Source organism: Sciurus carolinensis, chromosome 12 (assembly GCF_902686445.1).
Source record: "Sciurus carolinensis chromosome 12, mSciCar1.2, whole genome shotgun sequence".
Classification (NCBI taxonomy): Eukaryota; Metazoa; Chordata; class Mammalia; order Rodentia; family Sciuridae; genus Sciurus; species Sciurus carolinensis.
Window position 1 is genome coordinate 62,138,617 of NC_062224.1, and position 26,126 is coordinate 62,164,742.

At 35.7% G+C, this 26,126-nt stretch overlaps 1 protein-coding gene across 1 annotated transcript in view; it reads left to right on the plus strand.

Moving 5' to 3' along the window:
- Positions 1-26,126, plus strand: part of Acbd3 (acyl-CoA binding domain containing 3) — a 33,198-nt gene that overhangs the window by 4,516 nt on the left and 2,556 nt on the right. The window contains exons 2-7 of the mRNA XM_047521530.1: positions 12,638-12,779; positions 13,392-13,532; positions 15,900-16,058; positions 17,702-17,876; positions 21,895-22,078; positions 24,263-24,547. Of these exons, the coding sequence (XP_047377486.1) occupies positions 12,638-12,779; positions 13,392-13,532; positions 15,900-16,058; positions 17,702-17,876; positions 21,895-22,078; positions 24,263-24,547 (1,086 nt within the window). The remainder of the gene's footprint in view (positions 1-12,637; positions 12,780-13,391; positions 13,533-15,899; positions 16,059-17,701; positions 17,877-21,894; positions 22,079-24,262; positions 24,548-26,126) is intronic.

The following is a 26,126-nucleotide window of genomic DNA, read 5'->3' on the forward strand; positions in this document are numbered from 1 at the left end:
TTTAAATAAACTAACAAATTGTAGCTCAGTGGTAAAGCACGCACTTAACTTGAGCAAGAAAGGTCCTGGGTTCAATCCCTAGCATTCCCCCAACCCCTGAGGAAAAAAAAGATGAGTCCTGTTATTGCTAAATCTCATTTCCATTTAGCTAATGTAATGATTATTATTATTATTTTACGTTATAAACTACTGTAATGTAATGCTAATGTAATGATTATTATTATTTTACTGTTATAAAAATAGATGTAACATTTTTAAGTTTAATTTAAATTTTTTTTAGTTGTAGATGTACACAATATTTTTTTATTTTGTTTTAGTTGTAGGTGGACACAATACCTTTATTATATTTTTTTATATGGTGCTGAGGATCACACACACTAAATGAGCACTCTACCACTGAGCCACAACTCCAGCCCTTAAGTTTAGTTTTTTAAATTTAAATCTTATTTTAACTTTTTATTATGGAGAATTTCAAACACACAAAAAGAGGCAAAATGGTGCAGTGAATATCCTTGTACCCATTACCCAGCCTGACCTTCTCCATTTAATTCCCAAGTCATCTAAATATTTAATTATATTTAAAAAGTGAAGATTCCTTATTTTGTTTTGTTTTGCGGTATTAGGGATTTAACACAGGGGCACTCTACATTACATGCCTTTTTTATTTTTTATTTTGAAACAAGGTCTTGCTAAGTTGCTGAGGTTGGCCTTAAACTTGAAATCTTCTGCCTCAACCTCCTAGTTAACTAGGATTATAGGTGTGTGTCATAATCCCTGGCAAAGACTTCTTTTAAGAACTGACTACAATTCCATTATTACAAAAGTTTTAAATTTATAATTCTTTAGTATCACATGTCTAGTTAAGGGATAAAGTTAAGGGTAGTTTCATTACAATTTCTTGAACAGTTTATTTAAATGATGTTTCAGTTAAGATTTACACATCCATTCCTTATTTCCTTTACATTTTGTTTGTTGAGGAAATTGGACACCCATAGTGCATGCCTGTCATCCTGGGGAATTGGGAGGCTGAGGCAGGAGGATCACAAATTAAATTTGAGGCCAGCCTCAGCAATTTAGCAAGACCCTTAGCAACTTAGTGAGATCCTGTCTCAAAATATAGAACTGGGAATATAGCTCAGTGGTAAAGCATCCTTGGGTTCAGTCCATAGTACGCAAAAACAAAAAGAAATTGGGTGGTTTTTCGGTAGATTTTGTGTGTGTTTTTTTTTTAATATTTTGTTTTATTTGTAGGTAAACACAATACCTTTATTTTATTTTTATGTTGTACTAAGGATTGAACCCAGGGCCTCATGCATACTAGGTGATCGCTCTACCACTAAGCCACAACCCCAGCCCTAGATTTTGTTGATTGCATCCATGTGGCTTAAAATATTTTTTCATCTCTGTATTTCCTAAAGTTGAATAGTACAGATTCAGGTTCTGGTTTTCTGGCAAGACTACTTTGTATTGTGTGCATTCTTCCATGAGGCAGATAATGTTAAGTTGTGTCTTCTTTTGTGATGTTAAGGCCATTGATAATGTTTGGATCTGTTAATTAAGGATTTTTAAATGGTGGTATTTTATTTGTCCTTCACTGAAATACTTTTCCTCATATATTGTTTGATTTAGGGTAGAGTTCAAATAGGAAAGATAAATACTTGTTTCCCTCTATTTACTAGTTTTCAAATTAGTGAATTTTCCCCCTAGCAGCCTCAAAAAGTTACTTTTTTTTTAATGTCATGATATACTCATACCCTTACACATGTGATTTTTATTTACTTTTTCTTCTTGGTAATTCTTATTGATGCTCAAATTATACCATCTTGGGCAAGTGGTAAATTGTATTGCCTTTCTTTCTTTTTTTATTTGCAGTACTGGAGCTTGAACCCAGGACCTCATGCATGGTAGTCAAGCACCCTTTTATTGAGCTACACCCCTATCCCTTTTCATTTTTTTTTCGAGACAGGGTCTTACCAAGTTGCTGAGGCTGTCCTGGAACTTGGAATCTTCCTGCCTCAGTCTCCCAAATAGCTGGGATTACAGGTGTGTGTGTGTTGTACTTTTTTTTTTTTTTTTTTTTTTTTTTTTTTTGAGTACCAGGGATTGAACCCAGGAATGCTTAATCACTGAGCTCTGAGCTACATACTTACCCTTTTTTTTTTTTTTTTGCAGTTCTGGGGATCGAACCCAGAGCCCTGTGCTTGTAAGGCAAGCGCTTTACCAACTGAGCTATCTCCCCAGCCCCATACTTAGCCCTTTTTATATTTTATTTTGAGATAGGGTCTTGCTAAGTTGCTGAGCCTGGCCTCAAACTTGGGATCCTCCTGCCTCAGCGTCCCAAGCTGTTACAGGTTTGTGCCATTGCACCCAGTAGTGTTATAGAATTTTAAAATTGGTTCTGGACTTCCTTTGGCAGGACTCTAATAATTTTCTATAGCTTCCTTGCTTTGTGGTATGAGATGTTCCAGGGTTATCTTACACATGTCTTGCCTCGAGGAATTGGCTGTTTCTTGGGGGATATGGTTCCTTTGAGTGGAAAATGTCATTTAAAGAACAATAATCTGAGCAAAAGGGGTGGATGTTCATTGCTAACTGGATTGGTCATTATTTCAGTAGATATATCTAGGGAGGTGTCTAGGAGTGGGGAGTGTTTTTGAGGGTATGATATAAAAAAGGCTAAGTTGGATCTGGAAGGACTTAAATCTTAGACTTGGTTTATTATTAATTATGTTTGAATTAGTGTTGGCTGTTTATATTATTCATAGCTGGGACAGACATATAGTTTGATTGCATTTTGGTTCTTGAACAAACTTGTTTTTTGTGTGGAGGCAGTTACTTGTTTTCTTTGTCCTCAGGTTAACTTAATTAATTAATTAATTTTTTAAACATCAGCTCAGTTTCTTTATGGGATAGTGTGTTTCTGCTAGCTTTGCTGTTGATTATATTGTTATGTTACCTATAGTACTGTACTCTAGCAGAGAATTATATATTAACAATAGGATCATAAGGGCAGTTGAAATGGTTCCATTTCATGTGGTCTTTAAGTATTTGCATCTGTAAGAACTTTCCTTATGAAAGTTTTAAAATACTGTACAACAGCTATCATTTATTTATTTGTAACTTATACAAAATTAGCATGGACCTCCTAGACTTAGGAGGATTAGCCTCAGATAATTTCAAGTTTGCTTGAAGCTATGAAGCTATTTTAAATTTTGGATTTATTTATTTCCCCCTTATTTATTTATTGTCTTTACTTTTAGACATAAGTGTGTACAGGAAGATGTATAGACCTAAGAGATAGTTGCAAGATAAAATATTATAGCCACCAGGTTCATATTAAATTTGAGATGAACTGAAATTTTTCATTGGTTGAACTCAGAGAGGTGTATGTGTATTTCATATGGGAAGTTGAACCCAGGAATTCTTTACCACTAAGTTACATCTCCATCCCTATTCATTTTTCATTTTGAAATGGTCTCATGAAGTTGTGTAGAGCCTTTTAAGGTGCTGAGTCTGGTCTTGAACTTGGCTCTTCTCCTTCCTCAGCCTCCCTAGTCAGTGAGATTACAGGTGTGCACCACTGCCCCTGACTTTGTGCGTATTTTTTTAATGTAAATGATTTGAAATTTGAGACCTTTCCTGTATCATACATGCAGAAAAGTACAGATTCCAAGTGTATAGCTTCCTGAACTTCCATGAAGTGGACACCTCATTGTATAGCCAACACCCAGAAAGATGTTTACTTTTATCACTATTGAGAGCCACAGTGACTCAGTATTTAGAAGGTGAGCATTGGAGTCAATACTACATGGGGAGTTTTTCCTCTCTCAGCTGTTTAATTGTTTAAACATTTTGTGCCTTCATTTCTCAAATGGTGATTGTAAGAATTATAAAAAATTATACGTATATACACAGGCACATATATACACATTTTCTTAACAGTACCTGACAATTGGCAGCTGCATTTGTTAAAAAGGAGGAGTTGCCAAAAATTGATTGTGGGTGTGTTAAATTAATGGGGAGGAAATCTTAAACTTTTATTATTTAGCACATGCTAAGTAATTTCCAAAGTGTTTCATATTCGTTGAGTCAGGGATATGGTACTGTATTATTCTTTTCTTTTAAATAGTATAAGAATTTGTGAATTTTAGGCTTTTTCTCAATTCAGAAATGGGAAGATGTGTTTTTATGTTAATATGAATTTTAATAAGGGATGGATTTTATTTAAAGTCTATTTTCTATTGGGTATGGGGGCATACACCTATAATCCCAGCAACTCCGGAGGCTGAGGCAGGAGGATCACAAGTTCAAGGCCAGCTCAGCAACTTTGTGAGACCCCAAGCGACTTAGTAAGACCCTCTCTCAAAATTTAAAAACAACTGGTTAGGGACATTCAGTGGTTAAATATCTCTGGGTTCAGTCCCCAGTAAAAGAAAGGAAGGGTCATAGGACAAAATTTTGTGTGTCCTAACTTTATATCATACTTTATAATTAATTATGTTTGAATTAGTGTTGGCTGTTTATATTATTCATAGCTGGAACAGAACATATAGTTTGATTGCATTTTGGTTCTTGAACAAACTTGTTTTTTGTGTGGAGGCAGTTACTTGTTTTCTTTGTCCTCAGGTTAACTTAATTAATTAATTTATTTTTAAAATATCAGAACATACTTCTGACTCTAGAATCAAAAATAAAACCAAGGGCTTGGGTTATAGCTCAGTGGTAGAGTGCTTGCCTAGCACATGCCAGGCACTGTGTTCCATCCTCAGCACCACATAAAAATAAAAAAATAAAGATATTGTGTCTGCCTACAACTAAAAAATATTTTTAAAAAGTAAAGCCAATTAAGATCTGTAGCACTGGGTTCAAGTCTCAGCACCACATACAGATAAATAAAAATAAAGGTCCATCTACAACTAAAAAAAAATTTTTAAAAAAATCTGTTAAAAAGAAAAGACATGTATTTTTTGCCTAAATTAGTTAATTAGTCTTAGTTTTCTACTGCACTTCTGTCTTCTTGGAAACTGATTACTGTTACCTTTCTGTTCTTTTGAACTCCTTTTTACCTGAATCATTGCTATTTACTATGCATACACTGGAAATGCATGCCCCTAGTAGCTTCTTGAGAGGAGAGTACATGGAGGTTACAGTTTTTTAAACCATGCCTTTCTAAAAATTTGTGTGTTTTACTGTCACATTTGATTGTTTGGGCACCAAAGTCTAGACTGGGAATGTTTTGTTTTTCTCTAGCAAATATAGAGTCCTCTGCAGAAGTTGGGACAAAGTAACCATTTGCCCTTTTGGGTTATTATACATAATGGGAGGGATAGTGGCTCTTTGCTTCTTATATAAACTTTAAAACAAATTCCAGTTTTAAAAGAATTTGGTGCCTTTGGTTTCTGAACATTTTCAGGGTTCTCTAAATTGGCTTATTTATTTCTTTTAGTGGGATTTCATTGAGGATAAGAGATAATTGTGTGTGTTCAGGATATCTTTAACTGGAAGTTTTATTTGCATGTTTTCTAACCTTTTAATTATATTTGTGTTTTTTAAACTTCCTGGAAATAATTTTGGTCCTTTGAATTTGCTTCTTCCTGTAGTCTAGGGTTAACAAACTTTTCTTGTAACAGGCCAGGTAGTAAACACTTTAGGGCTCGAGGATCATACATGGTATGGTTAGTGTTGCATACGCTTTGTTTTGTTTTTGCTTTTCGTCTTTTTATAACCCTTTTAAAAAGGTAAAGATCATTTTTAACTTGTAGGTGTCATAAAAAAAAAAAAAAAATTAGCTGTGGGGGCTGGGAATGCAGCTCAGTGGAGCTGTGGGAGGAGTTGGGCTAGTTTACCAGCCTCTAGGGGCTTTGGTCAGTCTCCGTTAGGTAAAACAGATTTTTAACCTATTATTGGTTTTCAGTTTTATAGAAATGGAAGTGGACTTTGTTATGGTTGTTGCTGGACACATGTCAGCTAGTGATCTCAGTTCAGTTGAGAAGGGCTAGATTTGCATTCATGCTTCTTAAGGTAACAGAAGTACTTCTTTCTCATTAGAATAAGGACATTTTCACTATGGCATCTGAAAAATAGCTCTGTAACTTCTTTACAAGCATATTTTATGTTTATTTTTGGTTGCCATAGAAAGTAGAGTTCCAGAATTGATTGAACTAAATTACTTTGCAATAATTAACTCTTATCTAATTTTAAAAAGTCTAAACAAACCATTGTGATGTGTGAACTAGAGCCATCTGAAAAAAGAGAAGAAAACTTTTTTTTTTCTTTTTGGTAATACTAAAATTTGCCAAGCAATTTAGATGGTAAAGCATTTTCATTTTTCTGTCTGTTTGTAGTTAGGACACATGCTACATAATAAAGGTGGTCGGGATTAGCATAGCCTCCTGGGTTTTGTATATTCTGCGGGAGAATAATTAATCTTTTCACTTTGTCCCAAAGGCTGAAGACATTGATTTGACTTTTTTTTTTTTTGGGCGGGGGGAGGTCCTGGGAATTGGACCAGGTCCTTATTCGTGCTAGTATACACTCTTCCAATGAGCTACATCCCCAGCCACACTTTGACTTTTTAAAAGTACGTTAAAAAAGAAAAAAGTGTTTTTGAATGAAAAAAGGGGTTATGTATATGTTTATTGAAGAAAATTTGGAAAAATAAAAAAAATGAATAGAGAAAATACAATTAATCTGTAATCCATTCTTTCCAAAATAATTATTGGTCTTAACATTTACCATGTTTTCTTTTTCTTGAATTTTTTTAAGACAAATTTGATTCTGAAGTAGAATAATAATGATTAATTTGAAAATTCAGTAACAAAGTTTAAAGGAAAGATTATAGATTGATCCTTAAAACTAGTAAGTGTATAAAATATAAAAGATTCACTGAAAATACCAATATAATTCACAAGGGTGGAGGTACAGTTTTGCTCATTGTCACAAATTGACCCATGAAGTTGATAAGTTGATTTTCCTCCTCCTCCTCCTCCTCCCCCCTCCTCCCCCTCCTCCTCCTCCTTTCTTCTTTCTTCTTTCTTTCTTTTCTTTTCTTTTTTTCTTTTTTTTTTTTTTGTATGAGGGATTTGAATCCTGTAGTTCTTACCAACTGAGCCACATCTGTGGATCTTTTTATTTTGTATTTTGAGACAAAATCTTACTGAAGTTGCTTAGGGTCCTGCTAAGTTGCTGAGACTGGCCTCAAACTTGAAATCCTCCTGCCTCAGCCTCCCACGTCACTAGGATTGATGTGTGCCACGATGCCCTGCTTAAGTTGATTTCTTTCTTTTCTTTTCTTTTTCTTTTTACTTTTTTTTTTTTTTTTGATACTGGGGATTGAACTCAGGGGCATTCAACCATTGAGCCACATCCCCAGTCCTATTTTGGTATTTTATTCAGAGATGGGTTCTCATTGAGTTGTTTAGTACCTTTCTTTTTGCTGTGCCTGACTTTGAACTCTGGATCCTCCTGTCTCAGCCTCCTGAACCACTGGTATTACAGGTGAAGTTGATTTCTTTAGTGAGATGTGTTGGGCCTGGTTTTGGTGGCTAATGCCAGTGAATAAAGCATGTAGCTGAGCACTGGGGGTCATGGTGGTAGACAAATCTGTTTTGTGTATTCCTTAGGAGAATACTTAACCAGGACTAACACTGCAAACATAATTTTTAAAATTATTTTCCTAATTTGCAAGGCATCATTAATTTTGACAGTCATAAAAATAGGCATATGTTAATTTAATATCCCCAAGACCTACCTCTTACCCTTCCTATTGATGAGTCACATTTTGGTGCTCAGGGTTAAACTAACACCTGCTATATGATGGGTAGTTCTCTTGTGTATGTACCATTTCCATAGTCTACTACACATAGTTGGAACCACCAAATGCTTAAAATGAAGCAATTTATCATCTGATGGGAAAAGGACACATTCTCCACAGCCCTGACTACCATTTGTACTTATACTACTTATTAAAAAATATGACTACTATAACCTGTGACTACTATAAGGTTATTTGTATAATACTATAAAAGCTATTTTACAAATAACTTTTATGATGGTTGTCGATTAAGAAAAAATTTTTATACCCACTGGTCCGTCTCATACCATCTCCCTACTGCAAAAAAAAAATGTATGTTTGAAAATTGCTGTTTCACTTGGCCAATCTGAAAAGTGATTGATCTTCCAGAGAATAAAGATTCCATCTGATTTTATCTTATTTATATATATTGTTTATTTTTTCTTTTTGCAGTGCTTGGGGATTGAACCTGGGCCAAGCACTCTATCACTGAACCACATCCCTAGCCCTGATTTTATTGACATTTACTTAGGTTAATAAAACCATTTTCATCAAATTTATACTGTTTTTTCAAAGAAAAAGTGAAAATATTCTAACCTCATCGTTTTCAGGCTTACTACATCTTTTTTCTTTAATCACCAGCAGGCACTTTTTTCTTTTATAAGATTTAAGATAAAATGACATAGATGAAGGCCTTTTTTATTTTAAGCAACAAAAACCTAAAGTAGGCACCAATGACACATGCCTATAATCCCAGCAACTCTGGAGATTGAATCAGGAGGATGGCAAGTTCAAGGCCAGCCTGGGCAACTTAGAGCCTGTCTCAAAGTACAAAGAGCTAGAGATGTAGCTCAGTGGCAGAGCACTTCTGAGTTCAATACCCAATACTTTAAGAAAAATGAAAAGAAGAAGAAAAAAAGAAACTTTGGTCATTAATATGTCTAAAATTAAGATGGATGGAATGAATGCTTTTGAAATTGGAGATAATCTTTTTGGTAAGTAGCACAAGTACAGTTTGTAGCCACTATTGCTTTACATATTTTAACAACCCAACAACATCTTAGAATAGAATTCTGTCTAGTTTATTTTGTAAGAAAAATGCTGCAGTTTTTTAGAAGAATGATCTATAAGTGTATCCACTTTCCCAAATTATAAAAATTTTATCTTTCTGTATTCTCCCTGAATATCTGTCCACATTGTAGGCATTTTATATTGTGGAAAGTATAGCACATAATTTTCCATTCTACTTAATTAATTCATTATCAGTATGTTCTCTGTGTTATAATTGGCCTTATCAAAGGTCCTGTAATAATCATTTTAATAGCTATATAGTCTGTTCAATGAATTCAAGCATTGCATTGTTGAATATATTTTTTTCTTTTTCAAAAAAAATTAATGTAGCAGGGAACGGTTGTAACACCATTTTTGTTGCTATAAATTTTCAAGGTTGTATTTCAGGGAGATTTCAATGGGAAGAGAATGAAATAAAGAACAGTTCTCTTAGGCTTGTTGGTTTTCATATAAAAGATAACATCAAGGTGTATTTCGGTTTCATACACTATAATCTCTTTTGCTTTATACTGTGCTGGAATTTAACAGAACTACTCTCCTAACCTAAGGAGTTGTAACAAGTCTACTTTATTACTTTTTTTTTTTTTTTTTTGGTCAGAAGTAAACTAAAATCTTTCCTTTATCTCAATATAATTTTGTTACAAGTTGTTCTGTTATATATATATATATATATATACACACACACACACACACACACACATATACACACATATTTTTATTTACATACAGATACACACATACACAGCTAGGTGTGGTGGCACACATCTATAATCCCAGCAAATCAAGAGGCTGAGGCAGGAGGATTACAAGTTTGAAACCAGCCTGGGCAATTTAGTGAGACCCTATCCCAAAATAAACTGAAAATAAAAAGGACTGGGGATGTTGCTCAGTGGCAGGGTGTCCTGTTCAATCCCCAGTACTGCAAAAAAAAAAAAAATGTATATAGATAAATACACGCACATACATACATACATACATACATACATACAAACAACACCCCTGGCTTGAAAAAATATTTTTTAAACGACCAAGCTGTCAGGTTGTTAGATGTGGTGCAGCCTGAGACTGAGGCAGGAGAATCACAAGTTCAAGCCAGTCTCAGCAACTTAGCAGGACTCTATATGAAAATAAAAATAAGAAGGTACTGGAGCCAGATGCAGTGGTATACACCTGTAATCCCAGCATCTTGGGAGGCTGAGGCAGGAGAATCGAGAGTTCAAAGCCTTAGCAATGGTGAGGTGCTAAGCAACTCAGTGAGACCGTGTCTCTAATTAAATACAAAATAGGACTGGAGATGTGGCTCGGTGGTTGAGTGCCTCTGAGTTCAATCCCTGATATAAAAAAAAAAGATACTGGGAACCCCTGGGTTCAATCCCTAGTACCAAAAAAGGGGAAAAAAAAAAAAAAATCCCTTAAGTATCACATGAGTTTCTGCTTAAAAATTTTTCATGTGGTATATAAATGGGGAAACTTGTTCAGTTCCCACCCTTCAATATTGCAAGTCACTTTCCAGAGGCAGTACTTCTTAACTGTTTAGTTTGTCCTTCTAGATATTTTCCTTTGAAAGATTAAATGTTGCAAGGAAAACTTCAATTCTCTACAACCACTTCTAATTCCTTTTTCCTCCCTCTTCTGTTCTCATCTTTTTCTTTGCATTTACAGTAATGTTAGGTTTGCCTAACAGCTTATACTTCATCAATTCTAAGACTTATCTTAGGGACAATTTAAAAAAAAAAAAAAAAAACTGACTGGGCCTGTGGCTTAGTGGTAGAGTACTTCCCTAGCATGTACAATGTCCTGAATTTTCTAAGTTTGATCCTCAGCATTGCCAGGGTGGGTGAAGGGGGCAAAAGAAAATAAAAACTGCCGATTTATAACTATAAAATATACATTGTAAACCCTAATCTCACATTAGAGATGTTAAAGTGTGTGTGTAGAGAGTACTTAGAATTGATCAGATACATTTGTGCTATGATTATGTGTAGTTTTCTGCTACTTACCTTTTTTCACTTAATAATGGTAACTGCTTCATTTATACCATGGTCTGAATATACCCCATTATTTCACTGGGCTGCTATTGATGAACTTTTATTTTGTTTCTAGTAACAGTGCTGCAGTGAATTCTTACATTTGTTTCCTTCTAGATTTGGGAGTGCTTTTCAAGGCTATGGCTACGTAATAAAAATTGAAATTACTGGATCATAGGGAATGCATATTTATAATTTTGAAATACATTACCAAATTGTTGACCTGGATAACTTTAACAGTTTATACTTTCAACAGTAGTATACAAGAGTGGGTCCTTGTTTGTCCCCTTCTTACCAACTTTGAAAGTTACCTTTGTTTTTTATCTGATGGAAGGAGGGAGTCTTGGTATCTCATAATTTTAAATTTCTGTTTTTTTCTTTCTTTTTTTTGTGGGGGGATGGTGCCAGGGAATGAACTCAGGCGCACTTGACCACTAAGCCACATCCCCAGCCCTATTTTGTATTTTATTTAAAGACAGGGTCTCACTAAGTTGCTTAGTGCCTCACTTTTGCTGAGGCTGACTTTGAACTCACAGTCCTCCTGCCTTAGCCTCTCAAGCTGCTGTGATTATAGGTGTGCACCACCATACCCAGCAAATTTCTCTTTTCTTAACTAGTGAAATTGAATATCCTTTTGCATATTTATTGTCAACGTTTGTATTTTTTCAAGTTTCCTGTTCATATTTTATGTCTTATTTTTCTTACTAGTGATTTTATTTTGGACACTCCTATAAAAATGAATTAAATGTGTTGTCAGTATATACTACTTTACCTTTATTGAAATTTGGTAATCCGTTCTTCTTAGAATCAACCAATAATGTTTCTTTTTATCAAAGAAGTAGTATTCTTTAAAGATTTCCCATTTTTACCAGCACCCAGTTTTATACAGCTTTTGAATGTTGGTGGAGGTTAAATCTTCCCAGGTCAAACTTGGTTTCATTCTTTTTTTTTTTTTTAATTAAATTTATTAATTAGTCTTTTTATTTATCCATTTATTTATTGGTGCTGGGATTAAACCCACGGATGCTCTGCCACTGAGCTACATTACCCTAGCCCTTTTTATTTTTTTATTTTGAGACAGGGTCTCAACTAAGTTGAAGAAGCTGAACTTAAAAATTTGTAGTCCTCCAACTTCATCCTTCCAAGTCTTGGGATTACAGGTATGAGCTGCTATACCTAGAGCTGGTTTCAGTCTTGATTGTCTGGTTGGAAGCTTGCCAGAGATAACCATAATATGAAGGAAGGCAAAAGATGTGATAGTTATTGTTAAATAACATCCTACTGCCTTTGAAGCAGCAGTTTGACCCTCACTTTCTCAATGAACAAACTGAGAGGTTAACTGGAATCTCTTGGAAATGTGAGATGAGATTTTAAATTAACCAACCTGCAGGGTGCATGCCTATAATCCCAGCAGTTTGGGAGGCTGAGGCAGGAGAATTGCAAGTTCAGTCTCAGCAATGGTGAGGCACTAAGCAGTTTAGTGAGACCCTGTCTCTAAATAAAATACAAATAGGACTGGGAATGTGACTCCGTGGTTGAGTACCTGAGTTCAACGCCTGGTACCAGCACGCCCCCCCCCCCCCCCCAAAAAAAAAAAAAAAAAACTAAACTAAATAAATAAATAAAATTAACCAAACTGTCTGATTTTAGAGTTCCTCGTACCATAGCAAAGCTTCAATATATAGTACTGGGAATTATATATTTTGTTGGTACTAATTGTTTCCTTTGTATTTCTTTTTTGTTACAGAAAAGGATGGCAAAGCCTTTCATCCAACTTATGAAGAAAAACTGAAACTTGTGGCACTGCATAAGCAGGTCCTTGTGGGCCCATATAATCCAGACACTTGTCCTGAAGTTGGATTCTTTGATGTGTTGGGGAATGACAGGAGGTAACGCTGTTTTGTTGTATAGTAAATGTAATGAGAACAATGTTGGGAAAGGGTGCAGTGTAACTTGATTAAGATGCAAATAACTGTCTTGTTAGTTTAAGACTGCAACATTTTGCTTGTAGTTTCTGGAGTCTTCAGATATAAATTATATTTTTGGCTTGGAGATGTTTATGTCTAACTGTTGATGTTTTCTCATCTGATTATGAACGTAAGACAAGTACATTTTCAATTGCCTCTTCCTAAATAATATTAAAAACAGCCCTTTATGATACATAGAAATTGATTCCCTTACTGGGATATGTATAGAGTTTGCCACAAAAGAATACATTAAGTATTTTGTTCAGTTAAAGCTAAAATATGATGTAAGGAAAATAAAAGGTAGACAACTTTTCATCTTATGGGAATTAATATCAATGAAGTTAAATTTTGGATTGTATGTGGCATTATTTATTAAGTCAATACATGATCATTGAAACTTGGAAGTTTTGAACCTTTTGCTTAAATTAGAATCATTCTTTTAGGTATAATTGAAAAATTTTCACATTTAGGTTTAAATTAAATCACGTTCTTATTCTGTTAAGGGGAGGTAACTTTTCTTATTATTCTTTATAGGAGAGAATGGGCGGCCCTGGGAAACATGTCTAAAGAGGATGCCATGGTAGAGTTTGTCAAGCTCTTAAATAGGTGTTGCCATCTCTTTTCAACGTATGTTGCATCCCACAAAATAGAGAAGGAAGAGCAAGAAAAAAAAAGGTGACATTTGAGGGCATGGAAAATATTTTACACTTGTATAGACAGTATGCTGGTACTTTGGTTTATGGAGTATCTTTTCCAGGTATCTTTCCGTCAGTCCCCATTTTTAATGGCAGTTTAAACTTCCTTATGTGAACAGGTATTTATACCTGAATTTTGATGGATACTGCTTCCTTCTGGCTATGCCTTTTAAGTTACTTCTCATCCATCATGGCAGTGTTTCTTTTGTCTTATTACACTATAAACTCCATCATAAACTCAACTACACCTTCTTCCTTACCTTAGGTCTTATATACCCTTTGCTACTGTCTCTCAGGAGCTTTTAGAATATTCATACTCCATGTTTTTCAACCGCTACATGCTAGACCTTATGTAGTCATATATATTTTTGTCTCCCAGATGTCTTATTAATTATTTCCAGTGTTGGAGAAGGAACTGCAAAATGTGCTGTTTATGTTTTGGGGATTCTCTGTTGTGAATTAGAATTATAGTTAGCATCTTATTTATCTAGGAGTTATATTTTTATCAACAACTCTGACTTTTTAAAATTCTAGGTAATTAAGATCATTCAATGAGGCCAGATTATGTTGTACTTTGGAAACATTTGAGTCTCTGGTTTCCTTCCTTAATCTGCATTAGAAATCACAGAAGAGGAAATAGCCTAAAAGTGAGGGAGAAAAATGAAAATAGACATAAGAATTATAAAATCATGTCAGAGACTATTTAATATGATGGTGAACTTTTCCATCAAATATTGTATCACAGTACTATTTTTATGTTTGTAGTCATAACCCAGAGTTATCAAGGGGCAGAGCATCAGATATAATTTATTACTGTTTAAGAGCTTAATTATATTTTCAAAAGCTACTTATCCAAAGTACTTTTTTTTTTTTTTACCCAAAAGAAAAGTTTTTATTCTACTGGAAATGGAATAAGATTGCTTTAACTACAAAATTAATTTATGTACTAATAAATTCTCTGGCCATGTTGGATCAGTGAGGCATAGCTACAATGTCCTTGAAAATATATATGCCTTGCTTTTTTTTTTTTTTTAGATGTAGTTGTAGATGGACACAATTCCTTCATTTTATTTATTTATTTTTATGTGGTGCTGAGGATCAAACCCAGTGCCTCACACATGCTAGGCAAGCGCTCTACCACTGAGCCACAACCCTAGTCCCCTATTTATTGCTTTTTAAGTTCTAATTTTAATAATAATTACAATATTCTCTTAAGCATTGTCAAAAGGTATTTATTTGCGTTAACATTTTAGTTAGATTTCAAAGGTACATGTTTATTTTTTGTAGTGCTGGGGATTGAACCAAGGCCCTCACACATGCTATATATGCATTTGTTGAGTGTTTTCCAGCACTACTTAGCCCCGAGTATGTAGTGGTATGAGATAGGCAGTCTGTGTCCTTATGGAACATACTTTTTTGTACTGGAGTCTAAACTCGGGGCCTTGTGCATGCTAGGCAAGCACTCCCACTGGGCTGCATCCCCAGCCATGTGGAATATATATTTTAGTGGGTAAATCAGTTATATTGCTAAATTTATCACATAAACTTAATTACAACTGCGCAAGAATTATGAAGGGAGGGCCCATGGTTGTGGCTCAGTGGTAGAACACTTGTTAGCACATGTGAGGAACTGGGTTCAATCCTCAGCACCACATAAAAATAAAGTTATTGTGTCCATCTACAACTAAACAAACACACACACACAAAGAATTATGAAGGGAAAGCTGCTAGTACTATTAGTATATGTTAAAGGGGATCCATCCTTTAGGGTCATAATAACTTAAGTAGTACCTTATCAATGGACTCCTTTCTCTAACCCCCCCCCAATCCCTTTCTAAGTTTTTAATTTTGGTACAGGGTCTTGCTAAGTTGTTAAGATTTTCCTGAGTCTCTAGAATAATAGACATGTGCCACCATACCTGGCAGCAATAATTATTCTTGATGTGATCTTGTATATTGTCAGATTCACTTCATAATGTTAAGTTTCTACTAGTGAAGTGTATGTGGTTTATATTTTGATGAGATTGTTGCATCATTCTCTAAAAAGGTTGTTTCACTGGGCTTAGTGGTACATGGCTGTAATCCCAGTGACTTGGGAGATTGAGGCAGGAGGATGTCAGGTTTGATGCTGGGTTAGGCAGGACCTGTATCAAAATAAAAAGGGCTGGGGAAATAACTCAGAACACCTCTGGGTTCAGTTCCCACTGCCAAAAGAAATGAAGGATGGATGAGAGGGTAGGTAGGTAGGTTGTGTCAGTTTTTACTGGGAGCTTAAATTTCAGTGATTTTTAAGCCACTTCATTCTCTCTGGTCTTTTGGGAAGGTTTCATTCTCTCTGGTCTTTTAGGAAGGAGGAAGAGGAGCGAAGGCGACGTGAAGAGGAAGAAAGAGAACGTCTGCAAAAAGAAGAAGAAAAACGTAGGCGAGAAGAAGAGGAAAGGCTTAGACGAGAGGAAGAAGAGAGGAGGCGAATAGAAGAAGAAAGACTTCGGTTAGAGCAGCAAAAGTAAGCTTGTTGTATGAGTTATATTTAAAAATGAAAAATGGGCTACCATACTGTTCAACTATCTTAAGTTTTTACCATTGTGTGTCTTAGAATAATTCTGCAGTTGTGTGACTGGGAGGTAGACTAATACAAGCTATTTTTCCATTTTTACCAGTGATCTGTTGTCAGAGAATATATTGGAAGGATTTGTTATTAGCTTGCAAAACCCAGAGACTAAAGCAGGAACTGAGGTTGCTTTGGTTGTTCTGTCTCTGGGTCCATATGACCTCTTGTCATCTTCTCAGCTTATGTCTCTGTTTCATTCTTCCTGATACATGCAAAGTGTCGCTCTGCTTTGGCATTGGCATATGCAAGGCTATCTCAACTTGGATTTTTTGTGATTGATTTTTCCCTGTGTCTAACAAAGACTGGCTGGAATCTGTGAGACTCAGTAAAAATTCTGAGAACAGAGAATAGTTGACCCAGTGTATATATCTGGTGTCCATCCCTAGTTCGTATTACAGGACTTGGTGGCTGAAACTATGTCTTATTCAGTAGGAGTTGTGAGAGCAGTTATATCAGAAGGAACTAATTCTTCAAAAGGGAGATGTAGATATGAGGAGGAAGTGATTAGCACACGTTAAACACTGGGAGAAGTCCTGAGGTTCCAGGGGTGGCATGGTGGATAAGTTGAACCAGATAACCTAAGGGTTCGTTGCTTTCTCCCTATTATTTCCAGGTAGTTTCTCAGAAAAAGACTAAAGTGCTAGCCTCAGACTGATCCAGGCCCTCTTTCTACTTTGGAGAGAGACTAAATGCTATTCTTTCTTGGGGTGGAGTGCCCTAGGTTGACCAGTGTTATGTTTTATTAGGATTCTATGAGATTTTACTTGGTTATCTGTTTATCTTCTTCTTAATAGATAGCTTTGAGATATTCGTTAAGTGATCACAAAACCCAGTTATAAAGCATGTAGTTTCTCTATGAAAGAAAATAGAATGTAAGAGTTTAAAGAAATTGGTTTCCCCTTTAATAAAGGCAGCTTTCAGTAAAATGCTGCAGACCCTCAGATTTTTTTTATTTATCCTTGTAAGGGGTAAATAATATCTTTTGACTATTCTTTTGCCTCTATTTTACCGTTTGTTGTTTTTAGGTAGAGAAGCCATAGCCAACATCTCTGCCCAAATGATAGTCCATCAAATTATAGCATCATGGTGAATTAGTATAACCTTTGGAGCCAGACTGTCTGGATTTGAATCCTGGCTCTGGCATCTACCTGCAGTAGAATCTCAGTCAAGTTATTGAACAATCTCCTAGGGTTGTTGTGTACTAAATGGATTAGTACATCTAAGTGCTTTGAACAGTACATGGCACACAGTAAGGGTACAATAAATGTTAGTATAATTATTGTGATGGTGATGAGGATGATGTACTTATTATTCGTCATCCCAAATTTGCCTTGAAAAACCTTAAAATAAAAAATGAGAGGCCAGATTTATTTTCTTAAATCTTTCTTCTAGGGCTGGGATATTTGGTGATTGATACATAATACTAGCTTAGTCACTTTTAAAGACTTACAAACTATAAAAATAATAAGGGCATTTTTATTTTGTCATGAACAAAATCTCCTGTAGTCAGACTAGTGTATATTTTTTAATGTTTTTAGGCAGCAGATAATGGCAGCTTTAAACTCCCAGACTGCCGTGCAGTTCCAGCAGTATGCAGCCCAACAGTATCCAGGGAACTACGAACAACAGCAAATTCTCATCCGCCAGTTGCAGGAGCAGCACTATCAGCAGTATATGCAGCAATTGTATCAAGTCCAGCTTGCACAGCAACAGGTATGATAGACAACCAAGAATTCAGCCTTAGAGAAGGAGTTTGATTTCATTGGAACCAAAAAGTTATTTTTTAGCAGATACCAATGAATTTTTTTGCATTAGTTAGCCTCTAAGGTATAAAATAACTTTCAGATGATCTTTTAACAGACTTCAGCATTGCACTGGCAATTGTGAGAGAAAATAGATGATTTGAAGCAACAAATGGTGAGACCACTGTTATATCGTCATAAGGGTATTTGGGAGTTGTATGGGCCAAGTGTTATTAAAATGAGTCTGGTGTAGACCCTTGTAGTTCTCCTGAAACCATAAGGACCTTGGTTTAATTCAAGGACATCCTTCAGGAAGAGCACTACCAGAGGCCAGAAGTGTCCAGAGGGAGGATTTCCCCTAGGGACATAGGCTGGATCTGTAGAGCTACATCAAATTCATGGTAGTGCTCATGACAACACATTCATATACTTCCTCCGACTCCCTACCCACTAAGTGTTTTGTTTCAACATGGAGGAAAGTGGTTTAGGTAAAAGGACTTGGGTCTAGGGGGTGTGATAGCAATTGGATTTTTATACTAGCTTTGTCTTTATCTTGTTCTCAGACATGTTATTATTGATCTGATTTTCTTCCTTTTCTCCTAGTTTATGAAAATAGAATACAGAATCAAGGTTCCTGTCCTGCTAACCTCACAGGACTATCAGAGGAAGAAAATGAGAGAATAGTTATTTTGTATGCATGGAATATGGTGATTCTTTTTCATTTGTGGAAGCATAAAATGTTTCCTTAAACTTAAACTTAACTGTGTTAAGTTTAATTTATTTAATTTTCACTTATAAAGTACTTTATCACCTGTCAAAAAAACTGAATGAAGAAAAGTGTTACATTATAAGTACTCAGCATTTCTTATTACATGAAATAATCTTTGTTGTTTTTGACAGACTCTTTTTAAATTCCTTGAAAATGTACGTTTTCTAACCTCCATCCCCACCATCTTTGGCATTAGTGAGGATTTAAAAAATTCTTTGGGTTTTGCATAATCCACAAGAGGAGGAAAAGGATACTAAACCAGAGTTCAAAATAATAAACAGTGTTTTTGAGGAATTCTTTTCTGTTCCCTTCAGCCTGTTTCTGCTTTATTATATTGCTTTCCTTTTTCTGTTTCTTGGATGGGCATTGAGATAATTTTTTAATAGGATAGCTCATACACACTGTACTCTTTATAGGTTGCTGTCCATGAAGAGAAATTCAGTGTAGGCAAATTCAAGGGCAGTCTTTGAAACAGAATTAGAAATTCACAGTTGGGAGTAGAGTGATCACACTCAGTTTATCAAATTGATTGGTTGCCTCTGGGAACAAGTATGATAGATACGTTTTTTATTTTGAGACAAGATGTAAGTCTTAATAAGTTGTCCAGACTGACCTTGGACTTGAGATCCTTCTGCCTCAGCCTCCCAGGTTTCTTGATAAGAGCCATTCACCACTTCATCCAGCCTGCCAATAAATTTTGCATGAGGGGAAGGAACAAAGGGAACTTTGCCCATATAAAGTATTTAATTTTTATACAAACATCAAGCAAAATGACAGAATGGGAACACTTGTTAACTTTTGAGTATGGGTACATGGACGGGTGGTTTGCTGTATTTTTCCTTTATCTTTCTATGCTTTTTTTAAACTTCCGAAAGTAAATAAAAGAGTCATAAATAAATAATTGCAGTCTGTTGTATGTAATAGATGCATATTAATGGATAGTAAGATCTCAGAGAATGGGGTTTGTTCATTCTGTCAGAAAGCTTAGTGGAAAGGGACTATTTACACAGGACCTAGTGATCATAAGTGAAAAAAAAAAGTTTTGAGCAGTCACTGTTTTGAGCATACTGACGTTTTGGTTGTATGTACTTTTTCTGGAAGCTGGTACTCTTTCTAAAAGACTAACATGGAGATTATTAAGAATCCAGTCTTGGGAAGAGGTACTTTAATTAAAATCTTAAATGTATTACTAGCCTGCCTGTGCTAGCAGCAGAGAGAGGTGTGGCTATCCCTCTAATTAATTGACTTATAAATGATATACTAAATAAAATGTGTATAAAATAAGTTATCCCTAAACCATGGCATTATAAAGTTCTCTCACATACACACACACACACACACGTGTGTATATATATGTTTGTGTATACTTACATTTTTTTAACTGCAGTGAACATAATATGCTTTCTTGTGACTTAGTGTTTTAGTTTGAAAAGTACTTACATGCCCAAATGCTCATCAACAGGAGGATGGGTAAATAAATTGTATATTTTCACAGTGAACTATCCTAAAGCAATGTAAACCACAATTTACAAGTATTTATGACTTTGTAGGTGAACATTACAGAAGTAATGTTGAGTGAAAAACAGACATAAAAAAGAACATATACTGTCAATTTAAAAACAGGCAAAGCAAATCTAAATGTAAGTTGAAATAGTTGTTGGTCTTTGGAAAAGGTATCTGGAAAGGGGGTATCAAGAAGGTTTCTAAGATGCAAGTAATGTCTTTATCTGGGTGTTGGTTGCATGAATATGTTTGATTTATAAAGATGAAGCTGTATAATTTATGATCTGTGTACTTTTTCTATGTTTATTCTAATTCAGTTTAAAGTTCTCCCAAAAGTCATTAGGTAATAACATAGCTATTTCAGTAGAACTATTATTTTATTTTTATTCATTGTGATATTGGGGACTGAATCCCGGGTCTCACATGTGCTAGGCAAGTGCTCTACTACTAAGCTACATCCTTTTTATTTTTCATTTTGGGACAGGATCTTGCTGTGTTTCCCAGACTGGCCTCAGACTTGTCATCTTCTTGTCTCAGTCTCCTGAGTAATACTAGTGCATCCTGATTTAGAAGAGAAATATCCCTTAGTTGTCCTTTGGGCAAAAGTTACTTTTATTCTTCTATTTTCATTTCATATTTTATACATTTTAATCCTAATCATGAAAACTGTCAAAATTGCATTGAGGAAAAAATATATATATTTGGAAAAATATATATATATATTTTAGTTGTCGATGGATTTTTACTTTATTTATTTATATATGGTGCTGAGAATTGAACCCAGTGCTTCACACATGCCAGGCAATGCTCTACCACTGAGCCACAACTCCAGTGAGAAATTTTTACTTCAAACTTTCATCTATAAACCTATTTAATTCTTAGATCAATGCAATTTTTACAACATTACTAACAGTTTTAAATTTAAGGATGTCCTGGGGATGTAGCTCAGTGGTAAAGCACCAACTTAGTGTGCATGAGGTCCTGGGTTCAATCCTTACCACTGCATACATATGTACATACATATGTTCATACACAAATTTAATTGTGATTGTAATCTTTCTATCTTTGTGAATTTTCTCCTGTGAGCATTAGTTTCTATAAAGTATAATTTTCCTAATCCAAATTTTATGTAATTGAATTTTATGAAGACTTTTTTTTTTTTTTTTTAATCAGTTTTGAGAAAACATTACTGAGCTGGGCATAGTAGCACACACCTGTGATCTCATCAACTCTGGAGAATGAGGCAAGAGGATCTCAAGTTTAAGGCCAGCCTGAGCAACTTAGCAAGACTGTCTCAAGAAAAATAATGAGGGCTGGGAGTGTAGTTCAATGGTAGAGCACCCCTGTATTCAATTCCCAATACCACAAAAACAAAAAACAAAAAAAAGTTACTGTTTTTTGTCTTTAATAGTATTATTTTGGGTTGATTGTTTCTACCTATTTTAATTTTTGCTTGTTAATTTTTCTAATGATGCTCAAATCAGGAAATGTGATCCTTAGTTACAGTGTTTTGTCCATGTTAATTTTCATCATTTTAAGCTGTCAGTTGGTATTATACTACTAAAATAGGACAAAAACCAATAAAAGTTTATTGGTTATTTCTTGGAGTAGAATGCTTTGGCAGAGCACATGCATGGAGTCAGAATGTACCTCACGGCAAATGTTCCATCTATTAGCCTTCCTGGTCAGTGTATCTTCACTTTCTCTTAATTCATAGGCAGCATTACAGAAACAACAGGAAGTAGTGGCTGGGTCTTCTTCACCTACTTCATCAAAAGTGAATGCAACTGTCCCAAGTGATATGATGTCAGTTAATGGACAGGCCAAAACTCACACTGACAACTCTGAAAAAGAACTTGAGACAGAAGCTGCAGAAGAAGCCTTGGAGAATGGACCAAAAGGTATGGTTCCACATATGCATTCAACCACCCAGGTGTCCTAATTCAGATGTCCTAATTCAGATCCCATGAAAAGGAAAAATAAGGAAGACAGACTAACAAGCTTTTGAGAGCAATTACATATTTGTGAGAGTGGAGCAGTTTTTCATTTCATTCTTGTGAGTTTGGATCTGATGCTTCTGTTGATCTTTAGAATAGTGTAAAAGAGCAAATAAGATGTTTTAGACAGTTAAGACAAGATACTTTTTGTGTCTATATGTATCAATTATTTAAAGCTATGTAACACATTGCATTGCAGAATTAGCAGTTTAAAATAACAATAAACAGTCAGCCTTTGTGGCACATGCCTGCAGTCCCAGTAACTGAGGAGGCTGAGACCAGAGGATCACAAGTTTGAGGCAGCTTAGTGAGACCCTAAGCAAATAAGCGAGACCGTATCTCAATTAAAAAAAATAAAAAGAACTGAGGATATGGCTCAGTGGTCAAACACCCTTAGGTTCAATCCCCAATACTAAAGAAGAAAAGTAACAATAAACATTTCTTTTTTGCATAGTTTCTGTGGGTCAGGAATTCAGGAGCAATTCAACTGAATAGTTCTGGCACTAGGTGTGTGAAGAGGTTGTAGTCAAGATGTTGACTGGGGCTGTCATATTGTGAAGGATTGCCTAGGACCAGAGAATCGGCTTCAAAAGTGCTTCTCACACATGGCTGGCAAGTTGGTGCTAGCCGTTGGCAGGAGGTCTGTTTCTTGCCATAGGAAGCCTCTTATAAAACTGCTTGAGTGTCCTTAGCACAATGGCTGGCTTCCCCCAAAGTACATTATCCAAAAGAGAATAAGGCAAAAGTGGCAGTGTCTTTTATTCCCTGACTTTGGAAAGCAGTGTGTCAGTACTATGACCATATTTTGTTGTTTACACTTGCCAACCCTACTGTGTATTATGGGTGAAGACCTTGAAAGTGCATGAAAAATCAGAGGCCAGGATCACTGAGGGCCATTTGGAGACTTGCTACTATATATTACATTTTTTTGAGAATAAAGTACCATGTTGCCCAGAAGATAACAGCATTTTGAAAACTATATTAGCTGTCCACAGGCAGCTTATTTATTCATTCAGCAATTGGTCGAAGGTTCTCTGAGTGCTAGGAAAAAGGTGGTAAGACAAAATAACATACATAAAATGTAAATCATAGCTGTGATAAGTGATACGATGGAGAAAGAAGCACATTATAGTGTTCTTTATGACCTCAAAGAGGTCACCAGAGGCTTTCCTGAGGAAGGGACAATTGGCCAACAGATCTGAAGCAAGGATAGGAGTTAAGTTTCAGTGACAGTGATCAGGGATGGTTGTGTGGTTCCTAAGAAACTTTAGAAACCTTGAGATGCTTGGTTTACCCTCCCCCCACTTTTTTTTTCTTACTAAGAGTTTATGCCAGTGACTAACTCTGGAAAACCTGCTGAGTGATCCAGTGCACATACACACTTTTCAGTAACAAGACTTTGCACCTTTTCTTAATTCCCATTGGTTCTATTTTTGTCCACAGTTTTCTGTTCCTTTGAACTCCTTCAAAAAAGCCCCTACAACTTTGGGACAGGTCAAGGCTTTTTCAAGCGATTACTGAAGTCAAAGCCCAATTTTCTTTGTTCACATCCAAAAGAATAATTTATTCTGAATTCCAGATCTCTCTTGCTGTATTTTCCCCCTAGGTTCAGTTAGGGAGTTTCCAAAAGTTATTCTTAAGTCCTCCTATGTAATCAAGGGTTGAAAAAAATCACATCCAAGATTATGAATTCCATTTGTTATTTGAAGTAGTATGTTGACCTCTGAGTATTTGTGACCTTATTAAATGAATGTAGTAAGTAACCTGGGGAGAGATTTCCATGAAGGGGCTTTTATGGACGGGGCTGTGGGTCAGTGGTAGAGCACTTACCTAACTTGTGTGAGGCACTGGGTTCAATCTTCAGCACCACATAAATAAAGGTATTGTGTCCATCTACAACTAAAACAATACATATTTTTTAAAAAAGAGAGAGAGAGTGTGTTTTATATTCCCTTCTGCTTTTAGTTTAAGCTATGTGGTACTGCACTAGTTGCCTGAGTTACTTGGGCAGGTGACCCTATGCAAATAGTGCTGCCTGCAAGGTGAAGGCTTTTTTTCTTTAGCTTTTGTAATTCCTGTTGCCTTTAGAATCTCTTCCAGTAATAGCAGCTCCATCCATGTGGACCCGACCCCAGATCAAAGACTTTAAAGAGAAGATTCGGCAGGATGCGGATTCTGTGATTACAGTGGGCCGAGGAGAAGTTGTCACTGTTCGAGTTCCTACCCATGAAGAAGGATCATATCTCTTTTGGGAATTTGCTACAGACAATTATGACATTGGGTTTGGGGTGTATTTTGAATGGACAGACTCTCCAAACACTGCTGTCAGCGTGCACGTCAGCGAGTCCAGCGATGATGAGGAGGAGGAGGAAGGTAGAGCCATTGGTTCATATTCAGTAGCTGCTATTTGTTTGTTGGCTAAAATGGTACATCATTCCTATATATCAGTCAGCCTTATGCTTCGTGATTAACACTTCATGGTCAGAAAACATCCTCATCACTAGTGGAACCTTGAAGAAGCTGTGAGAGGATCAGGGTCTGAATGTAAATTTTTCTAAATGCCAGGAAAGTCTGTTTGGCAGTTAGCTATTTTACTCCTTTTTGGATACTATTGTACTTCCAGCCTTGTGTGTTGAAAAGTTAAAGGTGTGAGATAACTTTGAACATTGTTAAAATTTATTTATTTGGTGGTCTCGCTGTGTTGCCCAGGCTGACCTTAAACTCCTGGGCTCAGGTGATCTACCTGCTTCCGTTTCCTAAATAACTGGGGCTACAGGTATACACCACCAACCCCCAATTTGAAAAATTTTAAAGGGGCAAGTAAAAATTTATGTTTCTGTTAATAGATTTTTAGGTCATTTTTTCTAAAATTTTTTAATGAGAATATAGAAATTCACCAGAACATCCCACCTAAAAAAAAAAAAAAAGAAAAAAAAATTTCAATTGTTCTTCCCTTTGGAAACCACTAATTTACTAGAGTTTAACTATCTGAGTAAGTAGACAAAAATCAGGTGTTTTTAAGGGCTGTCTAACTTACCTTGGTGTAGGAAGCAGATTATACAGTGTATTGCTTTTTTGAGAAGATGGACTCCTTAATTTTGTTACCTAGAAAAGTTTGGGCTTGAACTGGGTGCGGTGTTGCATGCCTGTAATCCTGGTGACTTGGGAGGCTGAGGTAGGAGGATCATGTGTTCAAATCCAGCCTCAGCAATTTAGCAAGGCTCTAAGCAAGTTAGTGAGACCCTGTCTCAAAATAAAACATTTTTTAAAAAGGGCTGGGGATATGGTTCAGTGGTTAGCCTCCCAGTTCAATTCCTGATACTACACACAAAAAAGAAAAGTTTGAGCTTGAGGATACATACCTAGTAAGGGCTTATTTGCTGATTTGATTGGGAGTGATCTGAAGGGTGGAAAAGCATCATGTCTCAGTTCTCCATGACCAGCTGATCTTCAGGTGACTTGTAAACAGAGTGCTTATTCTTGAGTAGAGTTGGTAATGTTTCACAGGGATTATATTGAGATAAATTTGAAGAGATTTCCTGGAAGTATGTGGAGTGGGCATAAAGTTCAGTCGTCTTTAATCATCTTTAATCATAGTTCAGTCATGTGTAATTATACTACCACACCATGCCACACTCTGGAGTCCCTGAGGTCATGTAAGAGGTCATGAAACACACAGCAGGTATGCCATAGCATTTCTTGAAATTAAGTTTCATGGTTAATATTTAATACTAATAAATTTTTCAGCTCCAAAGACAATTTTTATTCTGTACCATTATCTATATGTATGTACCATCAGAGTGTCCCAGATATCACAGTTTATCTTGCAGATTTACTTTCACCCCAGAAGCAGATTTGAAATCCTTTATTATATCACAGGTTCATATTTGGGCTGATAAATGTGAACTCATGTGCCACTTTGTCTTACATGGCATTTTGTTTTCACCAATCT